The 25363-nt window shown below is 35.9% G+C and overlaps 1 protein-coding gene across 1 annotated transcript; it reads right to left on the bottom strand.

Moving 5' to 3' along the window:
• Positions 1 to 22828: 22828 nt before the first annotated feature.
• LOC143615379 (uncharacterized) lies at positions 22829 to 25062 on the bottom strand. The gene is made up of 2 exons (XM_077088517.1): positions 23790 to 25062; positions 22829 to 23640 (listed from the first exon to the last, which is right to left on the bottom strand). The coding sequence occupies exons 1-2, from the start codon at positions 25060 to 25062 to the stop codon at positions 22829 to 22831; spliced, it is 2085 nt and encodes a 694-aa protein (XP_076944632.1).
• Positions 25063 to 25363: the final 301 nt, after the last annotated feature.

Here is a 25363-nt window from a genome sequence, read left to right as displayed (position 1 = left end):
GTTGCCATCAAAGCGAGAGGTAGAATTCCAGATAGAGTTAATACCAGGAGCACAGCCCGTCTCGAAAGCACCTTACCGCCTAGCGCCATCCGAGATGAAGGAATTGATGTCCCAACTACAATAACTCCTCGACAAATATTTTATAAGGCCGAGTGTTTCCCGTGGGGCGCATCGGTATTGTTTGTTAAAAAGAAGGATGGAAGTATGAGATGTATAGACTATCGCGATTTGAATAAGCTTATGGTAAAGAACAGATATCCGTTATCACAGATTGATGATTTGTTTGATCAACTGCAAGGTTCGAGTTGGTTCTCACGAATAGACCTTAGATAAGGTTATCATCAACTGAATGTGAAAGAGACAGACATCCCTAAGACATCGTTTCGGACGCGATATGGACACTACGAGTTCCTCGTGATGTCGTTCGGTCTAACGAATGCTCCAGCAGCATTTATGGACATGATTAGTGTATGTCAGCCGATGTTAGACAAGTCAGGTATCGTTTTCATTGATGATATATTGATTAATTCACAAAGCGGGTATGACCACGCTGAGCATCTAAGAGAAGTATGGAGACTTTGAAGGAAGAGAAGTTGTATGCTAAGTTCTCGAAATGCGCATTCTGGTTGCGTGAAGTGCAGTTTCTAGGTCACGTAATCAATCCTGAAGGGATTACTGTAGACCCGACTAAGATTGAGGCGATAATGAATTGGAAGACTCCGCAAAACTTGACAGATATATGAAGCTTCTTGGGGTTGGCTGTCTATTATAGGAGATTCATCGAAGGCTTCTCCAAGATAGCTGCATCATTGACCGGAATGACCCGAAAGTTTGTAGTGTTCAATTGGGTAAGTTTTAGGAGGAGGCTTTTGAGGAATTGAAGAAAAGACTCACACAAGCTCCAATCCTTGCTCAACCTGATGGTGACTAGGATTTGGTTGTTTGTACTGATGCCTCGCATCGTGGGTTAGGTTGCGTGTTAATGCAACAAGGAAAGGTTATAGCTTATGCATCCAGACAGTTGAAGGTTCATGAGAGTACCTACCTGACGCATGATTTAGAGCTAGCAGCAGTAGTGCATGCTCTAAATATATGAAGACATTATATGTACGGTACTAAGTGTACTATTTATACAGATCATAAGAGTTTAAAGTACTTTTTCGAGCAGAATGTAACATCCTAAATATTCTAATATTAAATAAAGAGAGTTGCGTTAAATTGTCGTGTGTTAAATAATTAATTAGTATTAAATAAAGAAGAATGATGGACTTGGATAATTAAAAAGGATTAAAGGGTAATGGGCCTTAGGTCCATGGGCTTTAAGGGATATAAATACCCCCTTAAACCATCCTAAAACCCTAACTCTCATTTCCATCTTCCATAATCTCTACACACAATCTAAAACACACACACACCTCCTTATCATTTGCGGCCGAGAAAGGGAAGGAAAAACGAGATCGAACGAACGTGATTCTTGATAGATTCTTCAATACACAAGATAGATACAAGACCAAAAGCTCATAACCAAGCTAAACCGTAATCTTAAAACACGTAAAGGTATGTCTTTTACCTTAAAGTTTACGTTTTTATAAACGTTTAGTCTTGAAACTTAGAACGAGAATAGATCGGGTGTAAATGAAACGTAAAGTTATAAACTTGATGCTAAAACAAACTTAATGGACCTGCAAACATGTGCGTCTAAAATGAACCCTAGATCTAGTATTAAACATTTAGCCTTAAAGGTTCATGCTTTATGTTACAAACGGGTCAAGTTTGGGCAGCAATCGGACTAGGGAATGGCTGGGACTAAAGCCAAACCATAAACGAGTGGATTAAGGGTTGTAAAACACATGTTTTGGTTGGTAAACTAACCCGGACAACAGCAGTTCACTGCGACAACTTCGCCTGCAAGCAAGTTCGCTTGCAAGCATGTTCGCCATACAAGTTCGCTGCAGCTAGATTCGCTTGTTATTAAGTTCGCCTACACTTAAGTTCGCCTGATAACAAGTTCGCTGCAGTATGTTCGCGTTTGCATAAGTTTGCCTACTCCTAAGATCGCCTCCTTCTAAGTTCGCCTACTTTAAATTCGCTTAATCGAGACCCAGGTACATGGTGAACCGCACATGTATACGTGTAAACATCTGATGGCAAGTATGGTATATGCCAAAAAAGGATATAATACTAGAACGTTAAAATGAATGGAAACCCTGAACATACGAAGTAAAAGAAAACTAATACTGGACCACTAGATTAGATCAGACGAGTATTGATACATGCACCATGTATACAATTAGCATGGCACACTTAAAGAAGGGAATTACGATAAACGGAGAAAGGAACAGAATCCAGGTAAGTTTCTAGCCCCACTTCCTTGTTATATATTCGGGGCTGTGTGCATACTCGATGTGATTTGTTAATACACTTACCTTAGGTGGTAAGTGTATGTCTTATATGATTTATGTATGAATGAATGCTCGATGATGTGTGAACGATCTTCGGATATTGCATGTATCGTCAAGGTATAGTTTAAAGATATGATTGATGTATATATGATATATAAATGATGTATGTACGTATGGAAACTATAATTATGAATGTAGAGAAAGGAAATGAAGGTATGGTTAGAAAGGGAACGGACCCTAACAATATCCGCGAATGTAGGGAACGGACCCTAAAAATATCCGCGAATGTAGGGAACGGACCCTAATAATATCCGCGAATGTAGGGAACGGACCCTAATAATATCCGCGAATGAAGGGAACAGACCCTAATAATATCTGCGAATGTTTTAGGACAAGGTATATGTATATGTGTATGTATAAAAAGAAAGAAGGAAAAGTATAATAGTATGAACGTACAAAGAAAGGTAAAGAATTATGTATGTATATGTACCTTCGGGTGCGCATACAAGAGTGTGTATGGATGTATTGTATGTTACTTAATTAATTAGAACTCACTCAGCGTAGCTGACTTTTAGTATGCACGCAGGTGAGTAGGATGAGGCAGCTCGCATGAGGGGGACACGTGGCATTGAATAAGAGGCTGGCATCGGAAGACTCAACGTGTTATGTTTAATTATCTAGTTTTGAAAGACAAGTTGTTTAATTAAGACAAGTTTTGAATTGTTATGAAATGCTTTATGAAAGTATTAATATTCCGTGTATGTTTCTATTAACTATGATGATTAGAACTATGTTGATGAGTAAATCCAACGTCCAAATGTGAGGCACCGGTAACGGGGCCTCTCACAGAAAGTGTTGAACAAGAGACAGAGGTGATGGTTAGAGTTAATAAAGGGCTACGACTGTGATATCAATTACTATCCTGGTAAGGCTAATGTGGTTGCTGGCTCGCTAAGCAGTAAGAATGAATAAGTCAATGCAGTTGTGAAGTCTTATAAGTTGATCATTAACGAAGATCTCTTCAAAGAAATCATCAAGGTGCAGTATGAGGTGCTTACAAATGAAGGGTTAATGAAAAAGGAAATAATTTTTGTACAGCAAGACGAGCTGATGGATAACACTCATTGTGTGAAGAATAGGTTTAACCGTATATGGATTCCAAGCCATGGAAATCTTAGTGGTCGAATTTTAGAGGAAGCTCACAAGTCGATATACTCGATTCATCCGGGATCCACCAAGATGTATCAGGATCTGAAGAGAGACTAATGGTGGTCGGGTATGAAGAATGACGTAGTAGATTATGTCGGTATGTGCTTAACTTGCTTGCAAGTCAAAGAAGAGTACTATAAACCTTATGAGAAGATGCAGCCCTTAGCGATACCAGAATGGAAATGGGAACACATCACCATGGATTTCATAACTAAGCTACCGCATACAGCTAAACATCATGATACCATTTGGGTGATAGTGGACCGTCTAATGAAAAGTGCTCACTTTCTACTTATACGAGACACCATCTCGTCAGAAACATTAGAAAATGTGTTCATAAAAGAGGTTGTGGCTAATCATGGAGTACCGCTGTCGATTGTGTCTGATAGAGATACTCGTTTTACCTCAAGATTCTGGAAGACGTTCCATGAAACTATGGGAACAAGGTTAAACATCAGTACGGGGTATCATCCTCAGACCGATGGGCAGTCTGAAAGGACTATCCAAACCTTTTGAGTATATGCTACGCGCTTGTTTGTTAAACTTTGGAGGAAGTTGGGATGATCATTTGCATCTTTCCGAATTCTCTTATTACAACAACTACCACTCGAGTATTGGTATGCCCCCGACTGAGATGTTGTATGGTAGACGTTGTAGAACTCCTGTATGTTGGGGAGAGATTGGTCAGAAAGAGTTTGGAAGTCTAGAAATGGTGCAGGAAACCTCTTTCAAGTTTGATCAGATCAAGGCAAGGATGAAAGCTACTCAAGATCGCCAGAAGTCCTATGTTGATAAGCAGCGACGACCGATTGACTTCAGCGATGGTGACAATGTAATGCTCAAGGTCTCTCCTTGGAAGGGGATTATTCGTTTCAGAAAGAGAGGAAAGTTAAGTCCAAGGTACATTAGCCGTTTAAGACTGTCGATCGTGTGGGAGAAGTGGCTTACAAGCTGGAATTTCCTAAAGAGCTAGAAGGGATTCACTCTACTTTTCACGTTTCTAACTTGAGAAAATGCTTAGCTGATGACACTTCTCACGTGCCATTAGTAGATATCGAGGTTGATGAACAATTAAACTACATCGAGCAACATGTAGGGATAGTTGACCGAAAGGAAAAGCAGGTTCGTCATAAAGTTATTCCTTTAGTGAAAGTGATATGGAAGCATCGTAAAGGATCAGACGCTACTTGGGAGGTTGAAGATGAGATGCACAAGTTTTACCCATATTTGTTTAATTAAAAGTTAGGTTTTGAGGACGAAACCTCTTTTAAGGAGGGTAGACTTGTAACATCCAAAAATTTCGATGAATAATATTAAAATATTAACTACACCGGAAGAATTAATTGGGGTTAGTAGAAAAATAATAATAAAATAATAATAATAATAAAGATATAAGGATGGTAGGCTAAAATAGATGGAATTAAATCATGGACTTAGAATAAAGATGGGCCTAAGGTCCATGGGCTTAGGGAGTATAAATACCCCTTAAACCCTAAATCCTTTCCATCTTCTTCATTCAACACCTTAGCCTACACCATAAAAAACACACACTTAAGCCAAACACTCTCTACACTACTTTATTCAACGATCCAAGACCAACCGAAGTTAGTCATGCACAAGTTAAGAAGGGAATTAACGTAAATTCAGAATGGAATCATTTATAGGTGATTTTCTAGCCGCATTTCCTTGTTATGTTTTCGGGGCTGTATGCATACTTGATATGATTAGTTAATACACTTACCGTAAGTGGTAAGTGTATGCTATGTGAATGTTTATGTATTATGTATGTATGATATATGAATGTATACGAATGATGTATGTATGATATATGAATGGTGTAGAAAATATTAAGAGTATGTATGAAAGTATATAATAATATAAAAGAAAAGGAAGGTATCTATGAATTGATGATAAAAATGTGGCAGACCCTAATAATATTTGTGAAGGGGGGTGGCAGACCCTAATAATATATGTGAAGGATGGTGGCAGACCCTAATAATATCTGTGAGGTTATAGGGAGAAAGGCTCTTTAAGGGTGGCATTCCCTAATAATATCTATGAGGTTACATGGTGAAAGGCTCTTTAAAACGTATAAGTATGCATGTAAAGTAAGATTAAAATATGAAAGTATGAAAGAAAGAAAGAATGGAAGTAAGAATGAAGGTATATACTTATGTATGTACGAAAGAAAGATAAACAGGTTAAGTAAGTGATATGTATCTTTGGATACGTATAAGTAAGTATGTGAATGTATTGTATGTTGCCTGATTAACTAGAACTCACTCAGCGTAGCTGACTTTAGTATGCACGCAGGTGAGTAGGATGAGACAGCTGGCTTGAGGACGGTTACATGGCAGAAGAATAAAGAAGCTGGCATCTAAAGACTTAGTTTATAATGTTTGAACCTAAAGACATGTTTTATATTGTTTAAATTTTAAGACTTATGTGATGAATGGTTGACATTTATCTATTCCTCGAAACGTTTTTAATTAACTCTGATACCTAGAACTGTGTTTATGAGTAAATTCAACGTCAAAGTAGGGCACCGGGACCAGGGCCTTACAGTAATCAACGCCCGATTCGCATGGCAATGGTTTAGCCTGTTCATCATTATTTGTTTGCAATATTTACATGCTATGGTTTGATTGTTTATACTCACGGATAACAGTCTTTGCTCTTTATTTATATATTAATATATCGTATTCAAAACTTGTGATCTACTCACTCAATATGTGTTATTGACAAAAATATATTTTGTACGCATTTGCAGGTTATCAGCTTGGTTGTTTAGCAAGATGAAAATCACGTAGAGAGGCCTTTTAGGATACAAACTTATTCAATAATTAATTGATCATGTTGTAATTTCTTTATACTTGATGTACTTAACTGTAAATTGTTTTATTTAAACAAATTAAGTAGATATTGTCATTTATTAACTTGCATGATAGTACATTGTGAGCTGTGAGCAATCAGTTTGCGCCCCGGCATTTCCGCCTTAGGTTGGGGTGTGACAGATTGGTATCAAAGATGAAGGTTTAAGATATGTCATTAGTGGTGCCCTAGAAACATGCTTAGGACCCCATACGTGCTTATTTGTTTACCTTATGTGTTACATATATTTGTTTACAGCTTACATAATTACTTGCTAGATTAGGTACTTATTTGACGGCTTAGTTAATTATTTACTTTTATTGTCATGCACACACAACTCCGAAGCTATGCTTCACCTTCAAAATATTTTTATAACTCCGAGACTATGTCTCACCGTCAAAAAAATTTTATGAGTCCTCTCAAAATATTTTTACTTAAAGTTAGTTGATTGTTTTTTATTGGGAAATTCCTTGAGAATTCCCTAGCCTTGTTTTTGTTCTTTTTCACTTAAAGCTAGGGAGCGTGACAAGATTCCCCGCCATAGTGAAAATTTTCATACGACCGACACTGTAAGCGTTTAACGTAATCGCCTAAACGATTACATTCTTTATTGTGTTTTATTTCTTTTAAAATTTATAATCGGGTGGAACCATGGGACGCCATGGACACGCCAACTGTTCATTTGCACAATTCATTTATCTACGATAATTAGTTGGAGCATTATCATCCGTGGTGATACACGAGATGCTTCAGCTACTCATGTTTACATTCATTTATTCGTTATTTACTTTGGTAAGTTAAAACGTCATGTAACGCTAATGGGCCGACAAACTCAATTATATTGTTGATATGTTATCTATCTGGGCCAATAAAATGCCATGGACAAGCTCACGGGAAGCCCAACTCACACATTTATTTTCTTTTGGTATGATAATAAGTTGGGAGAATAAAATGTCATGGAAAGCTCATGAGACACCCAACACATCGAAGAACATTCGTTATTTGTTTATTCGTTTGTTTACTCGTTTACATTTGAACAACAATTTATGATTTGGTTTATTTACTCAATTATATGTGAATCAAGATTTACTGGTTCGATCTATACTCATACTCAAAAAAAACATTTTTTAATCCTCATGATTGGAAACAAATCACTTATTAATCAACTCGGCTATCGTCGAGGCAATTTAAACAATTTTCACCTCATTATTTAATTGGTTTTTCTCATAATCATCTATCGAATAATTTAAAGATTTTTTATAGTACATTCTATCAATCAAATGGTTTTCTTATACTCATATTAGCACATCCACAAACCATCAAACATATTTCAGATAATCTATCATATTCACAAACTATTAAACATGCTTCCAATGTTCAACCTCAAATTTGAAATTGTTAAACATCTCATTCTTTCATACTTTGATAAAACTCGTCACATTGATCAATTCATTTTAATTCTAATTTATCCTTAAGTTATGAATAAACATTAGCATAACATATTTAAGTTTCGTTTTAAGCAATAACTCATATGAAATCTACACAACTATTCAATCTCATCATTAATCTCATCTTTATTAATCATAGAACGTTTTCTCAACACCAAACGACATCAATCATTTATTTTCTATAACCACCTTATGGCCACATATATAGTCAAGGAGATAGCTCCTGCGACCTCAAAGATATAAATTCAATTTCAAGAACATAAATACAATCAATTCAATCTCATTCATTAACTTCTTTACTAACAAATTCAATTCATTTACCCCTACTTATCCTCATAGCAGCAACAACAAGCTCAAGTGTACCAAATCTACCCCAACTAGACTTTGATTTTTTAAAACCGTTCAAGTTCAACCTAGTCAAGCCATCCCAAATCAATTAACCTCAATTATTCAAGTTTTTATAAATTCAATTAATCAATGTGTTTAAATCAAGATGAATCAAATCAATTAAGCTTCTCAATGAAAATTTTTACTACTTTCGTCATTCATATTGGAACCTATTTTATAACAACTCTTCATTCGATTTTGGATTTTATCAATTAAAATTTGGATAACCCATCAATTTTAAGTGTTTTATCTCATACAATAAAATTTATCTTATCTTTCAAAATACAACTGACTATATTACCATACTTCTAGTTTATTTCTTGTCCTCAATTGTCATAATCTGTTTCAATCTCAACTATAAGGAATCCTTTCTTTTTCGGCTTCCAAGATTTATATCTTTTTACCAAAAGGAAGTGTTGAAAATTTTAGTATTTTATTAACACAACTCAAGAATTCAATTCATTTTTAGCAATATTTTATGCAAATATCAAAATGTATTAAAACTTTCTCACCATGTTATGTCTTTCAAATGTTTTGTAACCCACACGATGGGACGAGTTATGGTACCATCCGACGACCTAAGTAATTATGGATACATACGTAATTACCAAAGTCCTCGTATGAAAATCATAGTACGTACAATCGTGTGTCATAATCTAGAACCAAAGGTAGTAGGGTAATGGTACAAACGTTAAGATGATAAGGACATGGTGGATACGCTGATGGTACATCCTATATATAAGTGTTCTTATCGGATTGTCATTTGTAGCGTTGCACCGACAACTCGATGTTCCACGTCATGATATATTTTAAATTTCATCTACAAATTTTACTTTCTCAAAATCTATCAATTTTAAATACTAAATTGGTTTTAGTATTTTCTAATTTCGGGACGAAATTCCCAAAAGTAGGGGATACTGTAACAACTCGGGTTTTTCAATTATATATTAAAAATACCAATACCCGACTCATCGGGTAATTTTAACCAATAAAACATTTCATTTATCGAGTTATTGTTATTTTATTTTTATTTGTTTATTATATTTAGTTAATATATATAAATAACTTTTATTCATATACATATTTAACCCTAAACTTAACTTTTAAACATTTTTGTACCCACACTTAAACTTCAGGGACTTACTTGCAAATCTATCAGAAAATTATAATATCTCATCATTACCCAAACCCGTTTACCCATACCCATACCCGTTTATAAACCAAACTCGTAAAACGTACTTTTCTTTATCCTTAATTAACGGATTTCAAATCAAAATTTGATCTTGCAGATCGTTATTACTTGTATTACGTATTCTGCCGACCAAGTTAATTTGGAAATCAAAATCAATTAGATACGAATTTATATATTTATCCAAACGTCAATATTAAATCCGTAAATTACTATCAAGGGTTTCTAATAATCAAATTCAACTCGTGAACACCTCCTGTGTAACCCGACGAACCTAACCACATGCTTAATTAGCTTATAACAGTCTGCAACATCAAAACCAATTCGTTATTATGGCCATCGGGTCAGTTCTATGTTTGCCGCCAATTCATCATTATGCGAGGTAATTAATTCTTGCATCGTGGTCGTTTCAATCTGTATAACATTAACCCTATGGTTAATTTAATAAACATACAACAGATTAAACTAGGGGTGTCAAACGTGTCGGGTTGGCAGGTTGGCGGGTTAATGGGTTACGGGTTGGCAGGTTGACGGGTTGAAATGTGCAACCCAAACCCGACCCATATTATTATTCGTGTCAAATATGTCAACCCTAACCCGCACACACATAAATTTGGGTCGACACGAGCACGACCCGTTTAACCCATATTTTTTAAACAACTTAATTTATATAATCATACATACAAATTATAATAAAATCAAAACCTTATATTGAAAAATTCAAATGAAATTTAATCATGAGTCGATTTAGATATAGATGGATTTGACGATATATTCATGCATATTGGTGAATGGACAGAAGAAATGCATCTTGGGTAATGAAATTTTGGTTGAGAATTTAAAAATGTCGTTCACAAAAAATAGAATTTAAAAGGAGACCTAAAAAGGTAATATGAGGAATGAAAAATAATTAAATTCTTCAACACATTTTAAAACTAAAGAGGGAATATAAAATTAATTTTAAAATATCTAAAATTAAACGGGTTAATGGGTCAACCTGTTTTTATACAGGAAAACCCGAACCCGACCTACTTAGAAAACAGGTAAACCCGAACCCGACGCGTTTTTTAAACGGGTCGTGTTAGCCGACCCAAAACCTGTTTTTTTTTTTTTTGTCGGGTTCGGGTTAAGTTTCGGTTCGTGTCAAGAATTGACACTCCTAGATTAAACAATTGCATAATCTAGGGTTTAAAACAAATTGGGGATTTATCAGTATTCGTATATAAATTATCTTTCTTGGGTGTTAAACAATTGACACACCTAGCCCAGTTGCCTGGGTTTGTGTGCGTTAAGCTTGGAGCCGCTGGCCACCCGGGTTCAAGTCCCAGCAGCCCAGTTTTGTTCTTTCATTTTTTTTAAATGGTTTTAATTGATTTAAATGGTTTATAATTAATATTTAATATTTAACAAACATTATTTTATCAAACCGACACCTTTAAGTTGGAGTTTCTTGTCAATAAATCCTGTAACAAGTTTTCGAATACATATATATATGTGTGTGTGTGTGTGTGTGTGTGCGCATATATATAGGTAGGAGATAGTTCCGGAGAGAAATGATATTACTGCGAGAAATGAATATGAGCCACTAGTTTTATTTTAGATTTTAAAAGCTTAAAGATAAATTAAGAAAATATAAATCCATTATCTCTCTCAATTAAATGTGAAATATACGACCTACACAAAAGCATATAACTCACACTTGTTCTAAGAATAAGAAAACATATAACCTACACATGAAAAATAAATAACCTACACACGTGTAGGATATATGTATCTTTGTGTAGTTTATATAATTGTTGATGTTGAATTAAATATGTAAGTTGTATGTTTTTTTGTATTTGATCAAAACAAGTTTAGGTTATATAATTTTGTGCAGGTTGTATATCTATTGTTTATATTTAATGGACACATTCGTATAATATTTTTTTATTATTTATGACAAGAGCTTTTCTAGATATATCAATTGAAAAAAAATATATATTATGTTTGGATATTTATTGTAAAAATTACGCGTTGATATATGTTAATAAATTGAGTGGAAAGAATTTTTTTTTAATATAAAGAACTAATATTATATGAATAAGTTGTATTTTTGTTGGATAAAATGAAAAGTATGTAAATAAATTATAAAACTAAATTAGTGTTTTTATCTTTTTAATTATTATAGTTAAATTAGATAGATATATTAATTAAAGAGATATTTATTATGATTATATTAGTTGTATTAATTAAAGAGAGAGAATGCATTAATTTATTGTTGCATTTATATCTTTTTCATTTACCTTTAAGCATTTAAAACCTAAAATAAAACTAGTGGCTCATATTCATTTCTTGCATTTCTCGTAGTAATATTATTTCTCTCCTGAATTTAAACCTATATAGGTGTGTATATATATATATATATTTAGGTTTAAGTTCAAGAAAGAAATCAAATTATTGCAAGAAGTGAGAGAAATGAATATGAGCCACTAGTTTTATTTTACGTTTTAAATATTTTAATGTATATATATAAAATGTAAATGCAACAATAAATACACTCTCTCTCTCTCCAATTAATACAACTAATATAACCATAATAAATCTCTATCTAATTAATATATCTAACTAATTTAACTATAATAATTAAAAAGATAAAAACACTACTTTAGTTTTATATATTATTTACACATTCTTCATTTTATTTAACATAAATACAATTTATTCATATAATACTATTCTTTATATTAAAAAAATAATTTTCACTCAATTTATTAGCAAGTTTTTTAACACTAAATATCAAAACATAATTTTTTTTTCAATTGGTATGCCTATAAAAATTATTGTCATAAATAATAATAAAAAAATATCATACAAATGTGTCCATTAAATGTAAACAATAAATATACAACCTACACAAAGTTATATAACCTACACTTGTTTTGAGCGATAAAAACGTACAACATACAAAAAGCATATAAATTATATATGTAATTCGACATCAACAATTATATAAACTACACAAAGATACACATATCCTACACATGTGTAGGTTATATGCTTTTCGTATGTAGGTTATATGTTTTTTTATTCTTAGAACAAGTGTAAGTTATATGTTTTTGTGTAGGTTGTATAATTTTTATTGGCATTTAATGCAAACATGTGTAAGATAGTTTTTTGTATTATTCATCACAATGTAATTACGTGTTGATGGATATTGATATGTTGAGTTTGAAGAAATTGGTTTTGAGTAAAAAGAAATTAATGTATGAATAAATTGTATTTGTGTAAGATAAAATTTTCGTATGTAGGTTATATGTTTTTCGTGTGTAGGTTATATGTTTTCGTGTGCGTGTGTATTTCATTGATGATAAATTTGTGTGTAGGTTATATGTTTTTCGTGGTAGGTTATATGTTGTCTTATTCTTAGAACAAGTGTAGATTATACATTTTTGTGTAGGTTGCATGTTTTTTGTTGATTTTTAATGCACACACATGTAAAATAGTTTTTTTGTATTATTCATTATAATGTAAGTATGTTTTGATGGATATTAATATATTGAGTTGGAAGAAATTAGTTTTGGATAGAAAGAAATTTTAATGTATGAATAAATTATACTTGTGTAGGATAAAAATTCAAAACACAAAAAATAAGTTATAAAATAAATGAATTCTTAATATTTTCCAATTATAATAATTTAATTAGTTATATTAATTAAGTAAATAAGTATAATGGTTTATTTATTAGTTATATCAAAAAACGGGGGTATTTTGGTACAAAATTAAAAGAGTTGTTCCACGACCTTGGCGGGGACTCGCGCCGAGAAAAAGATTCCGTACTGTCGAAATGGGGCGACATAAACACCAAACGCATGGGTTTCCATACGGTTTTCTCTCGGAATCGAACGAGGAGTAGCGGTGTCTCGGACGCGGAAGTCATGGAAAACGCATTGACAGAGTATCAACATAAGGTCAAGGGGGCCTTCAACTACTTTGGCATTTGGAAAGACCTATTGAGGTTTCACCCAAAATGGGGCATGGTGTTGGATGCCGAAGCCGAAACCGAAAGTGGTCCGCGTAAAAAAAAGTCTAAAACATCGTCTTCGGTTGATCCAGACACGCCCCGTTCCGACGCTCGAAACTTCAACTTAAGCGATAATGATGCCGTGAATACTATCAAGATGCCTCGGCCGGGGGGTAGAAGAACCAAGGGCAAAGGAAAGGGAAAAGGGGTCGCTTCGTCGTCGGCAACGGGTTCAAATCCCGAATTGGAAAGTCAATTCAAAGAAATGAACTCTCGACTCCAAGCTTTACACGACCTTGGAACCCAACGACTTCAAGTAAATTTCGACGCCGTCGACCTACTTAGAAGGAATGAAATGGACAAAGACATCGATATTTTATCAAATGAGCTATCCGAAGACGTCCCGATAGTCCAATCTCTAAAAGCCGCTCGACGAGCGAAAATTTTAGAAAAATATAAATAAGTTTTAGTTTTATTAGTATTATTTATGTATTTTTTTTAATTTGATGTATTTTTTTTTAATTTAGTTTTTATTTGGAAGTTTAATGTATTTTTTAATTTTATGTTAATTTGTTTAAATGATTTAGTATTTAAAAAACAAATAAAATTGATAATGACTGGGCGCCACGTGGCGCATAATGCCTGGGGGTGGAGAGTTATGACTACAGCCTGTTTTTGTAAAAAAACCATAACTCTGACCGGGCGTCACGTGGCGCATAATGTCTGGTAGTGGAGCTTTATGACTACACATGGTCTCATAGAAAACAATTATTATCATTATTCTTTGTGCTTCTTTTAGTATTTTAACGAACAACTTTTGTATTTAAAAACCGAACCCAATAAGTCTCATAACTGCATATGCAGTGGGCGAGAACATCGAACACCGCTCCCTTGGGCGACAAAAGGGGCAATAATGGCGGGGGGGCGAGGACTTTTTGTCGCCGGTGAGGGTTGTGGTTTTAATATTATTATATTAGTATGTGTGTGTGTACACTAGCTTTTAACCCCCGTGTTACGAGGGTTTATTTTGGTTTTTTTTCTTAACTGTATTGCGATTTTAGTTTTTGTAATTATTTGTTTTATTTTTCAATGGAGTTCTTATTTGATACGTATATATTAGTTTGTTACGTTTATTATATCTTTTAACGTTTTGGCTATTTCAATTGAGATGGGTAGGCTTATAGTTGGAATGGAGTGAGTCCTAGTCGAATAATGAGCATCGCTTAATGGTATATAGTCCCATTTTCATCCAATTAACTTTTGATATCATGAAATTTCATTTTGTTTTAAGTAAAATTTGTTTCTACTATAAAATTTATTTAAGATGTTGACACAATTCACAGACCTATAAATAAGTTTAATTACATTTATAAATTTAATTAAATAAGGACAAATTTAATTACATTTATAATTACATACTTATAAATAAATTTAATTAAATACGGAAAAATTATCTATGCTACATTTAGAATTGGTTGCCATCATTTATCATTTCCCATTCCCACTCTCTAATAAAATAAATAAATAAACCCTTATTATTTGTATAATACCCCACTGCCGCCGTCATGTATTGCCATCATTTATCATTTATAAGTTGGTTGTGGTTCAATGATAGAGCACTCACTTTATAAGGAGATGTAGGGGGTTCAAACCTCACTATCACCAATTTATATGGGAGATATGAGGGATGACCCTGGCTTGCCGGGGTTCGAGTCCTGATCTCACCCGGTTTTACCGGCTCCTCTTTGTCGTGCCGTTTGGCGGGCGTGAGGGTCAGGTTTATCCGGTGAATCCCTCAATAGATGGACTGCTAGGGGCTCCGTCCGTCCGTACTAGTGGCCGGCTCGGGCTATCTTTAGCCAATGGGGGACGTGTATGGAGTACCCGGCGTTAGTTGGTGTTTCAAACAGAAGAAGTTAAATACAGAAACGAACGGGGCATGAATCAGACTCCACTCCTGAAAAAGTAACCAATCCGAGAAGAAGATATTGTGGAGTATGGTTGGGGTGTTGGATCGGTGGTTGCCATGATTATGGTGGTCGGAGGTTAATTTACTGTTTTTGCCGCTAACAATGGAACTGGTGACACCCATCGATGATGTTTGGTTCCAGCCATGTTCGTTTTAGTGATTATCTCATCTGTCCATTGCCTCCAACCCAAATCATTGATTAGTTTTATTGTTCTTGGATGTCGCGAAATATGGTATAAATCTGGTTACTGCATGTTCACATTTATCATTTTTTTTAATTTTCATTTCGATGATTTATATGGGCTAATACGTGGTGCCGGAAAAGATGTAATGGCCGGAATACATACGCTGATAAAAAATATGGGGAACGTGGAGGAAAATTGGTTCTCTCTTATTTTACCCTCTGCTTTAATAATTTACAATCATGCCTTTTATTTTTTAAACAATTTTATACATGTTCAACTTAATAATTGATTTTGCAATAATATCATGTATAATATTAAATTTGGTTGATAATATTAGCATAATCTGTTTGATCAAAGAAAATGTGGCTTGTTTGGCATTATAGTTTATCAAAGTTACTAGTTTCAATCTTTATGGTTTTTATTTAAAACAAAAAATAAGTAATATGTAAGTATATATGGTCGTCCTCGGAAGACTTTAGACAGAAAAAACTACGGGGAAGCGGAGGAAATTTTCAAATCATAATCTGTTGTATAAGATAAACGTCATCTCGATATTTTGACCGCGTGACTCACGAACTACAGTTTCGAATCAAATGACATTTTTTTCGATGATTTAGTTGGCTAATACGCATACTTATGCCGAAAAATATGGACGTTGATGGAATAGTTCTGCCAGAAGAACGATGGGAAACTTGGAGGAAAATGGGTGCCTAATAATTTTACTATTTATCCCTTCATTTTAATAATTTATAAATCAAACCTAGACTTTTATTCAAAATAGTTCTATCCAAATTTAAAAAAAAGGTAACATTGTTACCGATTCTACGAACTCTTTAAAAAGATATAATTTGGAATAGTTTGTTAAAATTACATGATGCTTTCTTTCTTATCTTCTTGATATTTCTAGGAATGATGATGAAAATTAATTATGATATTCATTTTATAAAATTATACACTTTGACTTACAATGAAAAATTGTTTATTAAAATTCAAACTTTTTATATTCAATTCTTTTCTAATCTTTAAATCATTTTACTGCTTATTTTTTATTGATTTTGGGGGGTTTCACTATATATGTTATATCTATCTTTTCGCTAAAATTAACCAGGAGACACAATCACCCGACACATTTTTGCAAACTGAGAAAAAGAAAGACGATGTATACCTACAATTTTAACTTTAGATTTTTCACTCAAATGTAATGTTATTATACAATTTGAATAGTTTCAAATGTACCAAAAGAATAATTGTAATGTCTATATGTCAAATTGGATGTAAAATTAAGTAGCACAGAATAAAAACGATATTTGTAAACATGCAAAAATAGCACCACGAGCCTGCCGCAACGCGCGGGTAACAATGCTAGTTTAATTACATTTATAATTCACATACTTATAAATAAAAAAAAATACCCAATATATTTATATTATTTTTATGACTAAAATTACATATTGTATACTTCTAATGCTTATGAGTGTTGATATACACTACGTGAAAATTGACCTTTGGTCACACGAAAAAAGTGTGGCCGTAGGCCTTTAGTCACATACATCTGGTTCAGGTCATATGTGACCAAAGGTCGCGACACTGTGGGTATGACATGGCCACACACAGTTTTTAGTGGCCTTATGTGGTTATAAGTGTAGTTGCTGGACATCAAGAAGCTTCTCCAATAAGTGTGGCTAAACGGTAGAAAAGTGTCACATGACTATTTACTATGAGTGACCATTGCACGTATAGAGCCACATGAATTCATGTTTCAGCCACATGAATTTTATAATAATGTGGCCAATAGGGTTGTGTTAAGCATGCATTGTGACCTATACCGTGTGGATATAGCAAAGCAATGACTACTTAAATTTAATAATAGTGTGGCTAATTATATCATATAGACACTGGATATTACATTAAAAGTGGCTAAAAATGTTTACTTGTCACTCAAACACTCCTTTGTAGATTATAGTGTGGCTATTGTCTTACCGTTTGTCACACATAATGCTTTTCGTAATTTAAAATGTGGCTATTGTCAAACCTTTCGTCATACATAGTGAGGTATTGTGTGGCTAATCATATCATATAGACGACACTGGAGGTTATTGTCAATGTGGCTAAATCAAACGGACCTCCCCAGAAGGTAATTTTAATGTGGCCGATTCTCCTTCTTTTGCAATCAGTTTCGCTACAGCACCCGCTACTCTAGCTAATTGTCCATCCTTTCCAAGTGTGATTTCTATGTTATGTATGGCCGTGCCTAAGGGCATATCGGTTGAAGTAGATTCTTCTTTTTTATCAATCAAAACCCCTTCCCAAACTGTAACTTGCCAACGCTCTTTTATAGTTTGTACCGTTTGTCACACATAATGCTTTTGTAATATAAAGTGTGACTATTATCATACTTTTGGTCACACATAGATAAATGTGTCTTACCGAATTCAGTTTTTTTATTATTTTTTAAAATGGATTATAAAAAATCAGATTTTTAACCTGCTAACAATGCATAATATAAATATTTCAAAGCATAACTTTATAAATGTAACTAAACACATTAGCATAAAATCAAAACATGTTTTTTCATAAGTTTAACAAACCCAATAACATAATTCAAAACGGGTTTACATTACCAAACCTTCACTAATAAGTTATAAATTCAAAATATTTGAAACTACTACTAATTACTACCGACCTCAAACTTGCTTATAAACTCATCAAATTGTTTTTACCTCCTTTCTTCATTTTCCTTAAGTTCTTTTTCCATTTGTTTCATTCGTTGCACTCGTTCTTCCAACTCGTTTCTTGACTTTCTTTCATTTTCTAGTTCTTTTTCCATTTCGGCTCTAACTTTTTGAACATAAAATTGTTAATATATTAGCATTATAACTATACATCATCTGTATAAAATAAAAAGTAAAAGTTAAATATGCAAAACTAAAACAACCAAGCAGACATAAAGTAATTAGAAGAAGATCCAATACAATAATACCTTAACATACATTACGTAAGCGAATCCCGTTTTTCACAAATCGATCCATGAAATCACATCACAGCATCTCGGAATCGTTAATACATATCCAGTTAATCATTGGTTCACTGAAAAAAACAGTTTTGGATGGTTAATCGATCCATTTTTCACTTTTTTTTACGAAAACCGTTTTTGAGCGTTATGAGCGTTTAGGGTTTGTGTGAGCGGTTTTTGAGCGTTTTAGTATTTTTGCCTTTTTTTTGCCTTTGAGCGTCCCGCGTACCTCTCGTACGTTAAGCCATTATCGTATAGTATCTCTACCCTAAAATAATTAACTAATATATTACCCGAAAACGAGCAAACATACGAGCGATCACATTCTTTGGCACCATTCTGAATGTAGCCCAAGGTTCATCATAGTGCTCGATTAGAATTTTTGTGATATTCCTATGAATCTCGTGACTCGCAAACCTATAATATTGAAATAACCAAGTAAGTATATTTGTAACATAAATAATGAAAATGTTAAAACTAAAAACATACTTATCCCCAATCTATACAATAAATTTCTACCCAGAGGTATCCCGAGGCACGATAGATGACGTGTCTCCCACAAGTATACATTTGTATACCATCGACGTCGCCACTACCAACACCATCCTCATGTGATCCAGCAAGTGATGCCCCACCACAATGGTTTTCACCCTTCTTAGGTACCGTGGTACGTCCACGCATAGCACGACGACTATCACGCATAATCACATTAGACATAATGTATACACAAACACAAACTTGAATCGACGATTCGTTGGTAATAATAATCAATGTCAACTGTACTAAAAAGTCCTAACATGTATTCACACATCGTATCATGGCAAATCAACCAAACATTCATCATACAACTTAACTTATGATCACTTAGTTCACGAGAAAGATTATAGCATGTACAAACTGATTTTATTCACTAAGAAAAGATTAAGTATAAATTCTACAAACTTTACCACAGTAGAATATATGAATTAGGTTTCTCAAACAATTTTTATTATATTTTTCTCATGCATACAAAACTCACAATAATTCAACCATTACAGATATGTACCAACAATACAGCAGATTGAACAACAAACACTTGTTTAATGGTTCTATCAACTCATTAATCCAAATTGTGCAAGACTAATTGGGTTGTCTTCAAAACTCATAATACTAATTTTCAGAACTAGAACCAAACCGTTTGGTTTTGTCATTAGGGAGTTATGGTGTTAGAAAGACAGACCAGAATATAACTCCCCGAATCAGCTTTGACTAGTGTTTTTGTAAAATCATAAAAACTATTCAAAACTTGTCCAAAAATTACAAACTTTACCTTTCTAGAAATTAGACTCATAGTACTATATCCTAGAATCAACAATCGTTCAATAATCATCGTTTAACATCAAGTTACATACCAATAAATAAACAAAAACAAATCTGTCAGCAAACTGTTGTCATCAAAACTCAAACCCTAACATATTCATACAAAGATATATTTGTAAAAAATTAAAAAAAGCTACTTGTTTTAAACGGTTAACACATACCTGCACGTAAGGTACTTGATCCAATTTCAACTAAGTTATTCCCCATCTTTTGATAGGCCTTGTTTTAGTAGGCTACACTCCAAAGAAAGTCAGATAAAGAAGACAACAGTTGGGGCAATATTCTGATATTTTTCATAATGCAAAACTGAAATTTAAACATGCAACGAAACAGGGATCATCTCCCACGTTCCTTATTCTAAAGGAAACATGCACAACTAACTCTACCAATGTTCCTAAGACTTAGTAAAATAATGAGAAAAATCAGGGAATCATGCGTAGCTTGCACTTCAATCCACAAATCTGTTAGGCTTCCTTTTGTGACGCTTGGGCCGATTGTATCCATCTGGTTCGTCTTGGGCTTGAGCAGCTGCTGTTGGGCCAGAGAGGTTCGTAACATCACCCCCCCCCTGAAGAATTGGCATTGTCCTCAATGTCGGTAAAAAATGGATAAAGTTGTTTCATTTTAGCTTCTCCCATGTTGTATCTTCCAAAGGCATTTTTTCCCATTTAATAAGCAACTGTTTCTTGTTATCTGCATCAGTGCGAGAGTTCAAAACAACTTCAAGTAAGATACTAACTTCAATAGCTTCAAACTTGTCGAGAGAATCCGCTGGAGGATGAAATGTGCCATGACATTCTTTGAGTAAAGACACGTGAAAAATCGGATGGATCTTCGATGTAGGCGGTAATTCCAGTCGATATGCAACCTTGCCAATACGTTCCAAAATCTTATAAGGACCAAAAAACGATTGGAGAGCTTCTGATTTTTGCGATGTTGAACCGAGTGCTGCCGATACTGCTGTAACTTTAAGTACACGAAGTCGCCGATGTTGAACTCCTTTTCTAGACGTTTCTTGTTAGCCTGTTTTGTCATGCGAGTACGAGCTTGTTCGAGTGAAGACTTCAAAGTTGACAATATGGTTAGATGGGTTATTAAGGACAGATCGATAGAAGCATTGGTGTTGGAACCTGGAGTGTAGTCATGGATAGTGTTGACATCACGTCCATACAAGGCCTTAAATGGTGAAATGTTGATGGCGGTGTGATGAGAGGTGTTGTAGGAGAATTCCGCTAGAAACAGGAATTGCTCCCAGGAGGATGGTTTGTCAAAAACGAAGGCACGAAGGTAATTTTCCAAGCATCGATTGACGACCTCGGTTTGGCCATCCGTTTGAGGGTGATAGGCACTGGAATGGAGAAGTTTGGTGCCCATTTGGCTGAAGAGAGCTTTCCAGAATTGACTCAAAAATGTCGGATCGCGATGGTTTTAAGCAGACCGTAAGCGGTAAATGTCACGCATAAACAGGGTGGCCAAGGTGATTGCCGTGTAGTGAGTGGGTAACGGAATGAAGTGAGCGAACTTTGAAATACGATCAACGATGACCCATATTGTAGATTTCCCTTTCGAAATTGGTAGTTTGGTGATAAAATCCATGGAGAGATCTTGCCATGTATTGGTTGGTATTGGTAATGGTTGTAGAAGGCCATAAGGTTTGTGAGTTGGGGTTTTAATAGATTGACATATGGAGCATTCTGTGATAAACTTGGTCACATCCCGTTTCATGCCTAACCAAGTAAAGGAGGTGGACAGTCGCATGAATACCCGAATGGCCGCCTAAAGTGGAAGAGTGAAATTCAGCCAATAAGTTGTGACGGATGGAGGTTAGAGGAGGAACCATGATGCGACCTTTCAAGAAGATGAGTCCATCACGCACCACATGGTGTGGAAAGGTTGACGGATCAGCGGTCACTTGCTGGACCAGATGCTGACCATTTTGGTTGTTGGCGAAATAGGAGCGAATCTCATTTAGCCATAAAGCTATTGGATGAGATAAAGCCAACATGGTTGGAAGATCAACCCGACTTAGTGCGTCCGCAACGGTGTTCTCTTTACCGGGTTTGAAATGAATTTCGAAGTCATAACCGATGAATTTGGTGACCCATTTTTGTTGCTCGGGGGTTTGAATGGTTTGTGTGAGTAGATGTTTGAGGCTATGGTGATTGGTGTAAATGCGAAATTTGCTACCCAAAAGATATTGACGCCACTTGCGTACCGATTCGGTGATTGCATATAATTCTTTGGTATATGTCGATTGACCTTGCATTGTGGAACACAACTTTTTTGAAAAGAAAGCGATGGGTCGATTTTGTTGGGATAAGACCGCACCAATTGCATATCCAGAAGCGTCCATGGTTATATCGAATGGTTGACTGAAATCAGGTAAAGCTAGGGTAATGAGGTTCTGCATATGATATTTCAAGGTAATGAAAGCAGATTGAGCAGTAGGTGACCAAGAAAACTCTTTTTGTTTCAAGATATCGGTTAACACCGCGGCTATGTGAGCATATTTGGGAACAAAACGACGATAGTAGCCCGTAAGGCCGAGAAAGGCGCGCAAGGTGGTGAATGAGTGTGGAATAGGCCATTGTTGAATTGAATCGATTTTGTCTTGGTCAGGGGAGACACCCAAATAGGATATTTTATGACCCAAAAATGAGATGTCAGAAACTGCAAAGGTGCACTTTGAAGCCTTAGCATAGAAATGATGATTGGTAAGAGCTTCAAAAACATACCGCAAGTGAGAGTAATGATCCGATTTGTTAGCACTGTAAATTAAGATATCGTCAAAGAAAACTAAGACGAAACGACGTAAAACGGGTCGGAACAGATCATCATGGCGGCTTGGAAGGTGGACGGAGCGTTCGAGAGACCGAAAGGCATTACAAGAAATTTGTAATGGCCATCGGAAGTGCGAAATGCAGTTTTGGGAATGTCCGGTTCAGCTACACGAATTTGGTTGTAGCCCGAGCGAAGGTCAATTGTGGAAAAAAATTTAGCATCATGCAGTTCATCCAATAATTCATCAATGGTGGGGATCGGAAAACGATCACGAATGGTTACCACGTTTAGGGCGTGGTAGTCGACACAAAAACGCCAATTCCCGTCTTTCTTTTTAACGAGCAGGACAGGTGATGAAAATGGACTTTGCCTGGGGCGGATCACACCATCACGAAGCATTTCAGAAATAAGCTGGCTCACAATCTGCTTTTGAAAATGGGGATACCGGTAAGGCCGAACATTGACAGGTTTGGTGTCGGTAAGCAATGGAATTTGATGATCATGGGGACGAGATGGTGGAAGGCTGTGGGGAGTTTCAAAGAGTATGGGAAAGAATTGAAGTAATTGGGTGAGTTGAGGATCTGAAGTGGGAGGTAGATATGGTGTGGCTGAGGGGGATGAGTCCATGATGAGGGCATGCATAGAAGCGACCCAATCATGGCAAAGCATGGAGGTCAATGAGCCGGGTGTAACCGATTGAGACAACGGGGCACCACGAAGGGTGGTGGTGGAACCGTTGAAGGTGAATGACAGTTCGGGTATAAAGAAGTCAGCGATTATGGATCCCAAACTTCCCAGCCAAGTGACACCTAGAACGATGTCAGCGCCTTGATTTTGAATATAAAGAACGAAATATCAAAGTGTGCATTTTGAAGTTTAACCAGAACAAATGGGCAATGACCCTCGCAATGGATAAGTTGGCCGTTGCCAACCATGACTGGAAACAGGGTTAAGGGTTGAGTGGGAATGGACATACTGGTAGCGATTCGCGGTTGCATAATGTTGTGAGTACTTCCGCAATCAACAAGGACGGTGACTGGTTTGCCCAAGATAAAACCTGTAAGACGTAAGGTTTGTGGGGAGGACATTCCGAAAAAGGCCGCTGGAGAGAGGGACATGAATGTTGGTGTGGACAGATCGGTTGAGTCAGGAGGGGGGTCCGGTTCCGAGGTTTCAGAGTCGCCATGGTCGACGATAAGAAGGAATTGAGGCGATGAACAAGTGTGACCTGGAAAGTAACGAGCCGGACAACGGAAGCACAGGCCTTCTTTACGGCGTTGTTGGATTTGTTCTGGTGTAAGTTTGTGAAATGGCAGGGGCTTAGTGGGGGTGGGTAATAGTGGAGACGAAGTAGGAGGTGGGGTGGGGAAAGTGGTGGATGGCGATTGGGATGTGGTAGAAGAGGGTGTAAGTGAATTAGAAGCAGGTAACATATAGGAGGATTTGTATGGGTAAAAGGGTTTAGGTTTGAAACGGTGAGACAATTTGTCTTCCATCATACGGGCTAGGCCCGTGGCTTCACATAAAGTAGTGGGTTTATGAATAGCCACTTTAGTTTGGATCTTAGGTTTAAGGCCCAAAAGGAAACAGTTGAGACAATTTTGTGGGGTTAAACCGGTGATGCGATTACTGAGTCTTTCAAAAGCCAGGAGGTAATCGGGAATGGTGGAGGTTTGGTGAAGTTTGTAAAGGGCGGCTTCATGATTTTCAAAGGAGGATGGGCCAAAGCGAATTTCAAGTTGACGATTGAAATCAGTCCACGTGCCTAGAAGGTCACTGTCGGCTTGATTATGATACCAGGAAAGGGCGTCGCCGATGCAATGAAACGCGGTCAGGGACACGCGTTCCGCCGGTGGAACATTAAAGTAGGCAAAGTAGTTGTCGGCTTGAAAGATCCAACCGAGGGGATTGGAACCATCAAACAACGGAACGGAGATTTTTGGGTGACGAGGTTGACGGTTGTGCTCGTGGCGATCAGCATGAAAATGGTCATGGACGGGCCGTTCACGGGGTCGATCCACGAAATTGGCATCAGTGTGTAAGGAGTCGGAAATTCCAGTCAGGTGAACGGTGTGTGAATCAAGTTTGATGTTGAGGTTTTTGGTGGCGGTAATCAGGGCGGCTATTTGGGTGTTGGTTTGCTGTTGGGATTTGGAAGCGTCGGACGAAAGGGCAATGAGTTGGCTGAGTTGGTCAGTGACAGTAGGGGGTAGGTCGTCGGAACCCGACGGATCTTTGCGGGGAGGCATGGCGGAAGGTGAGACGTGAATGAAAGCACCAAGATGATAGGCCTTGTTTTAGTAGGCTACAATCCAAAGAAAGTCAGAGAAAGAAGACAACAGTTGGGGCAATTTTCTGATATTTTTCATAATGCAAAACTGAAATTTAAACATGCAACGAAACAGGGATCATCTCCCACGTTCCTTATTCCAAGGGAAACATGCACAACTAACTCTACCAATGTTCCTAAGACTTAGTAAAATAATGAGAAAAATCAGGGAATCATGCGTAGCTTGTACTTCAATCCACAAATCTGTTAGGCTTCCTTGT

The sequence above is a fragment of the Bidens hawaiensis genome, unplaced genomic scaffold, assembly GCF_021521415.1.
Source record: "Bidens hawaiensis isolate Kalapana, Puna unplaced genomic scaffold, B.hawaiensis_p1.1 tig00042793_1, whole genome shotgun sequence".
Lineage (NCBI taxonomy): Eukaryota > Viridiplantae > Streptophyta > Magnoliopsida > Asterales > Asteraceae > Bidens > Bidens hawaiensis.
This window is presented reverse-complemented; position numbering and strand designations above follow the sequence as displayed.

What these genes read in the sequence shown, in the direction of transcription:
- LOC143615379 (XM_077088517.1), bottom strand. Translation starts at nt 25,062, where the DNA reads ATGCCTCCCCGCAAAGATCCGTCGGGTTCCGACGACCTACCCCCTACT. An exon ending in GCAACCGCGAATCGCTACCA is followed by an intron (nt 23,641 to 23,789) that starts GTATGTCCATTC and finishes TTCAAAATCAAG; the next exon opens with GCGCTGACATCGTTCTAGGT.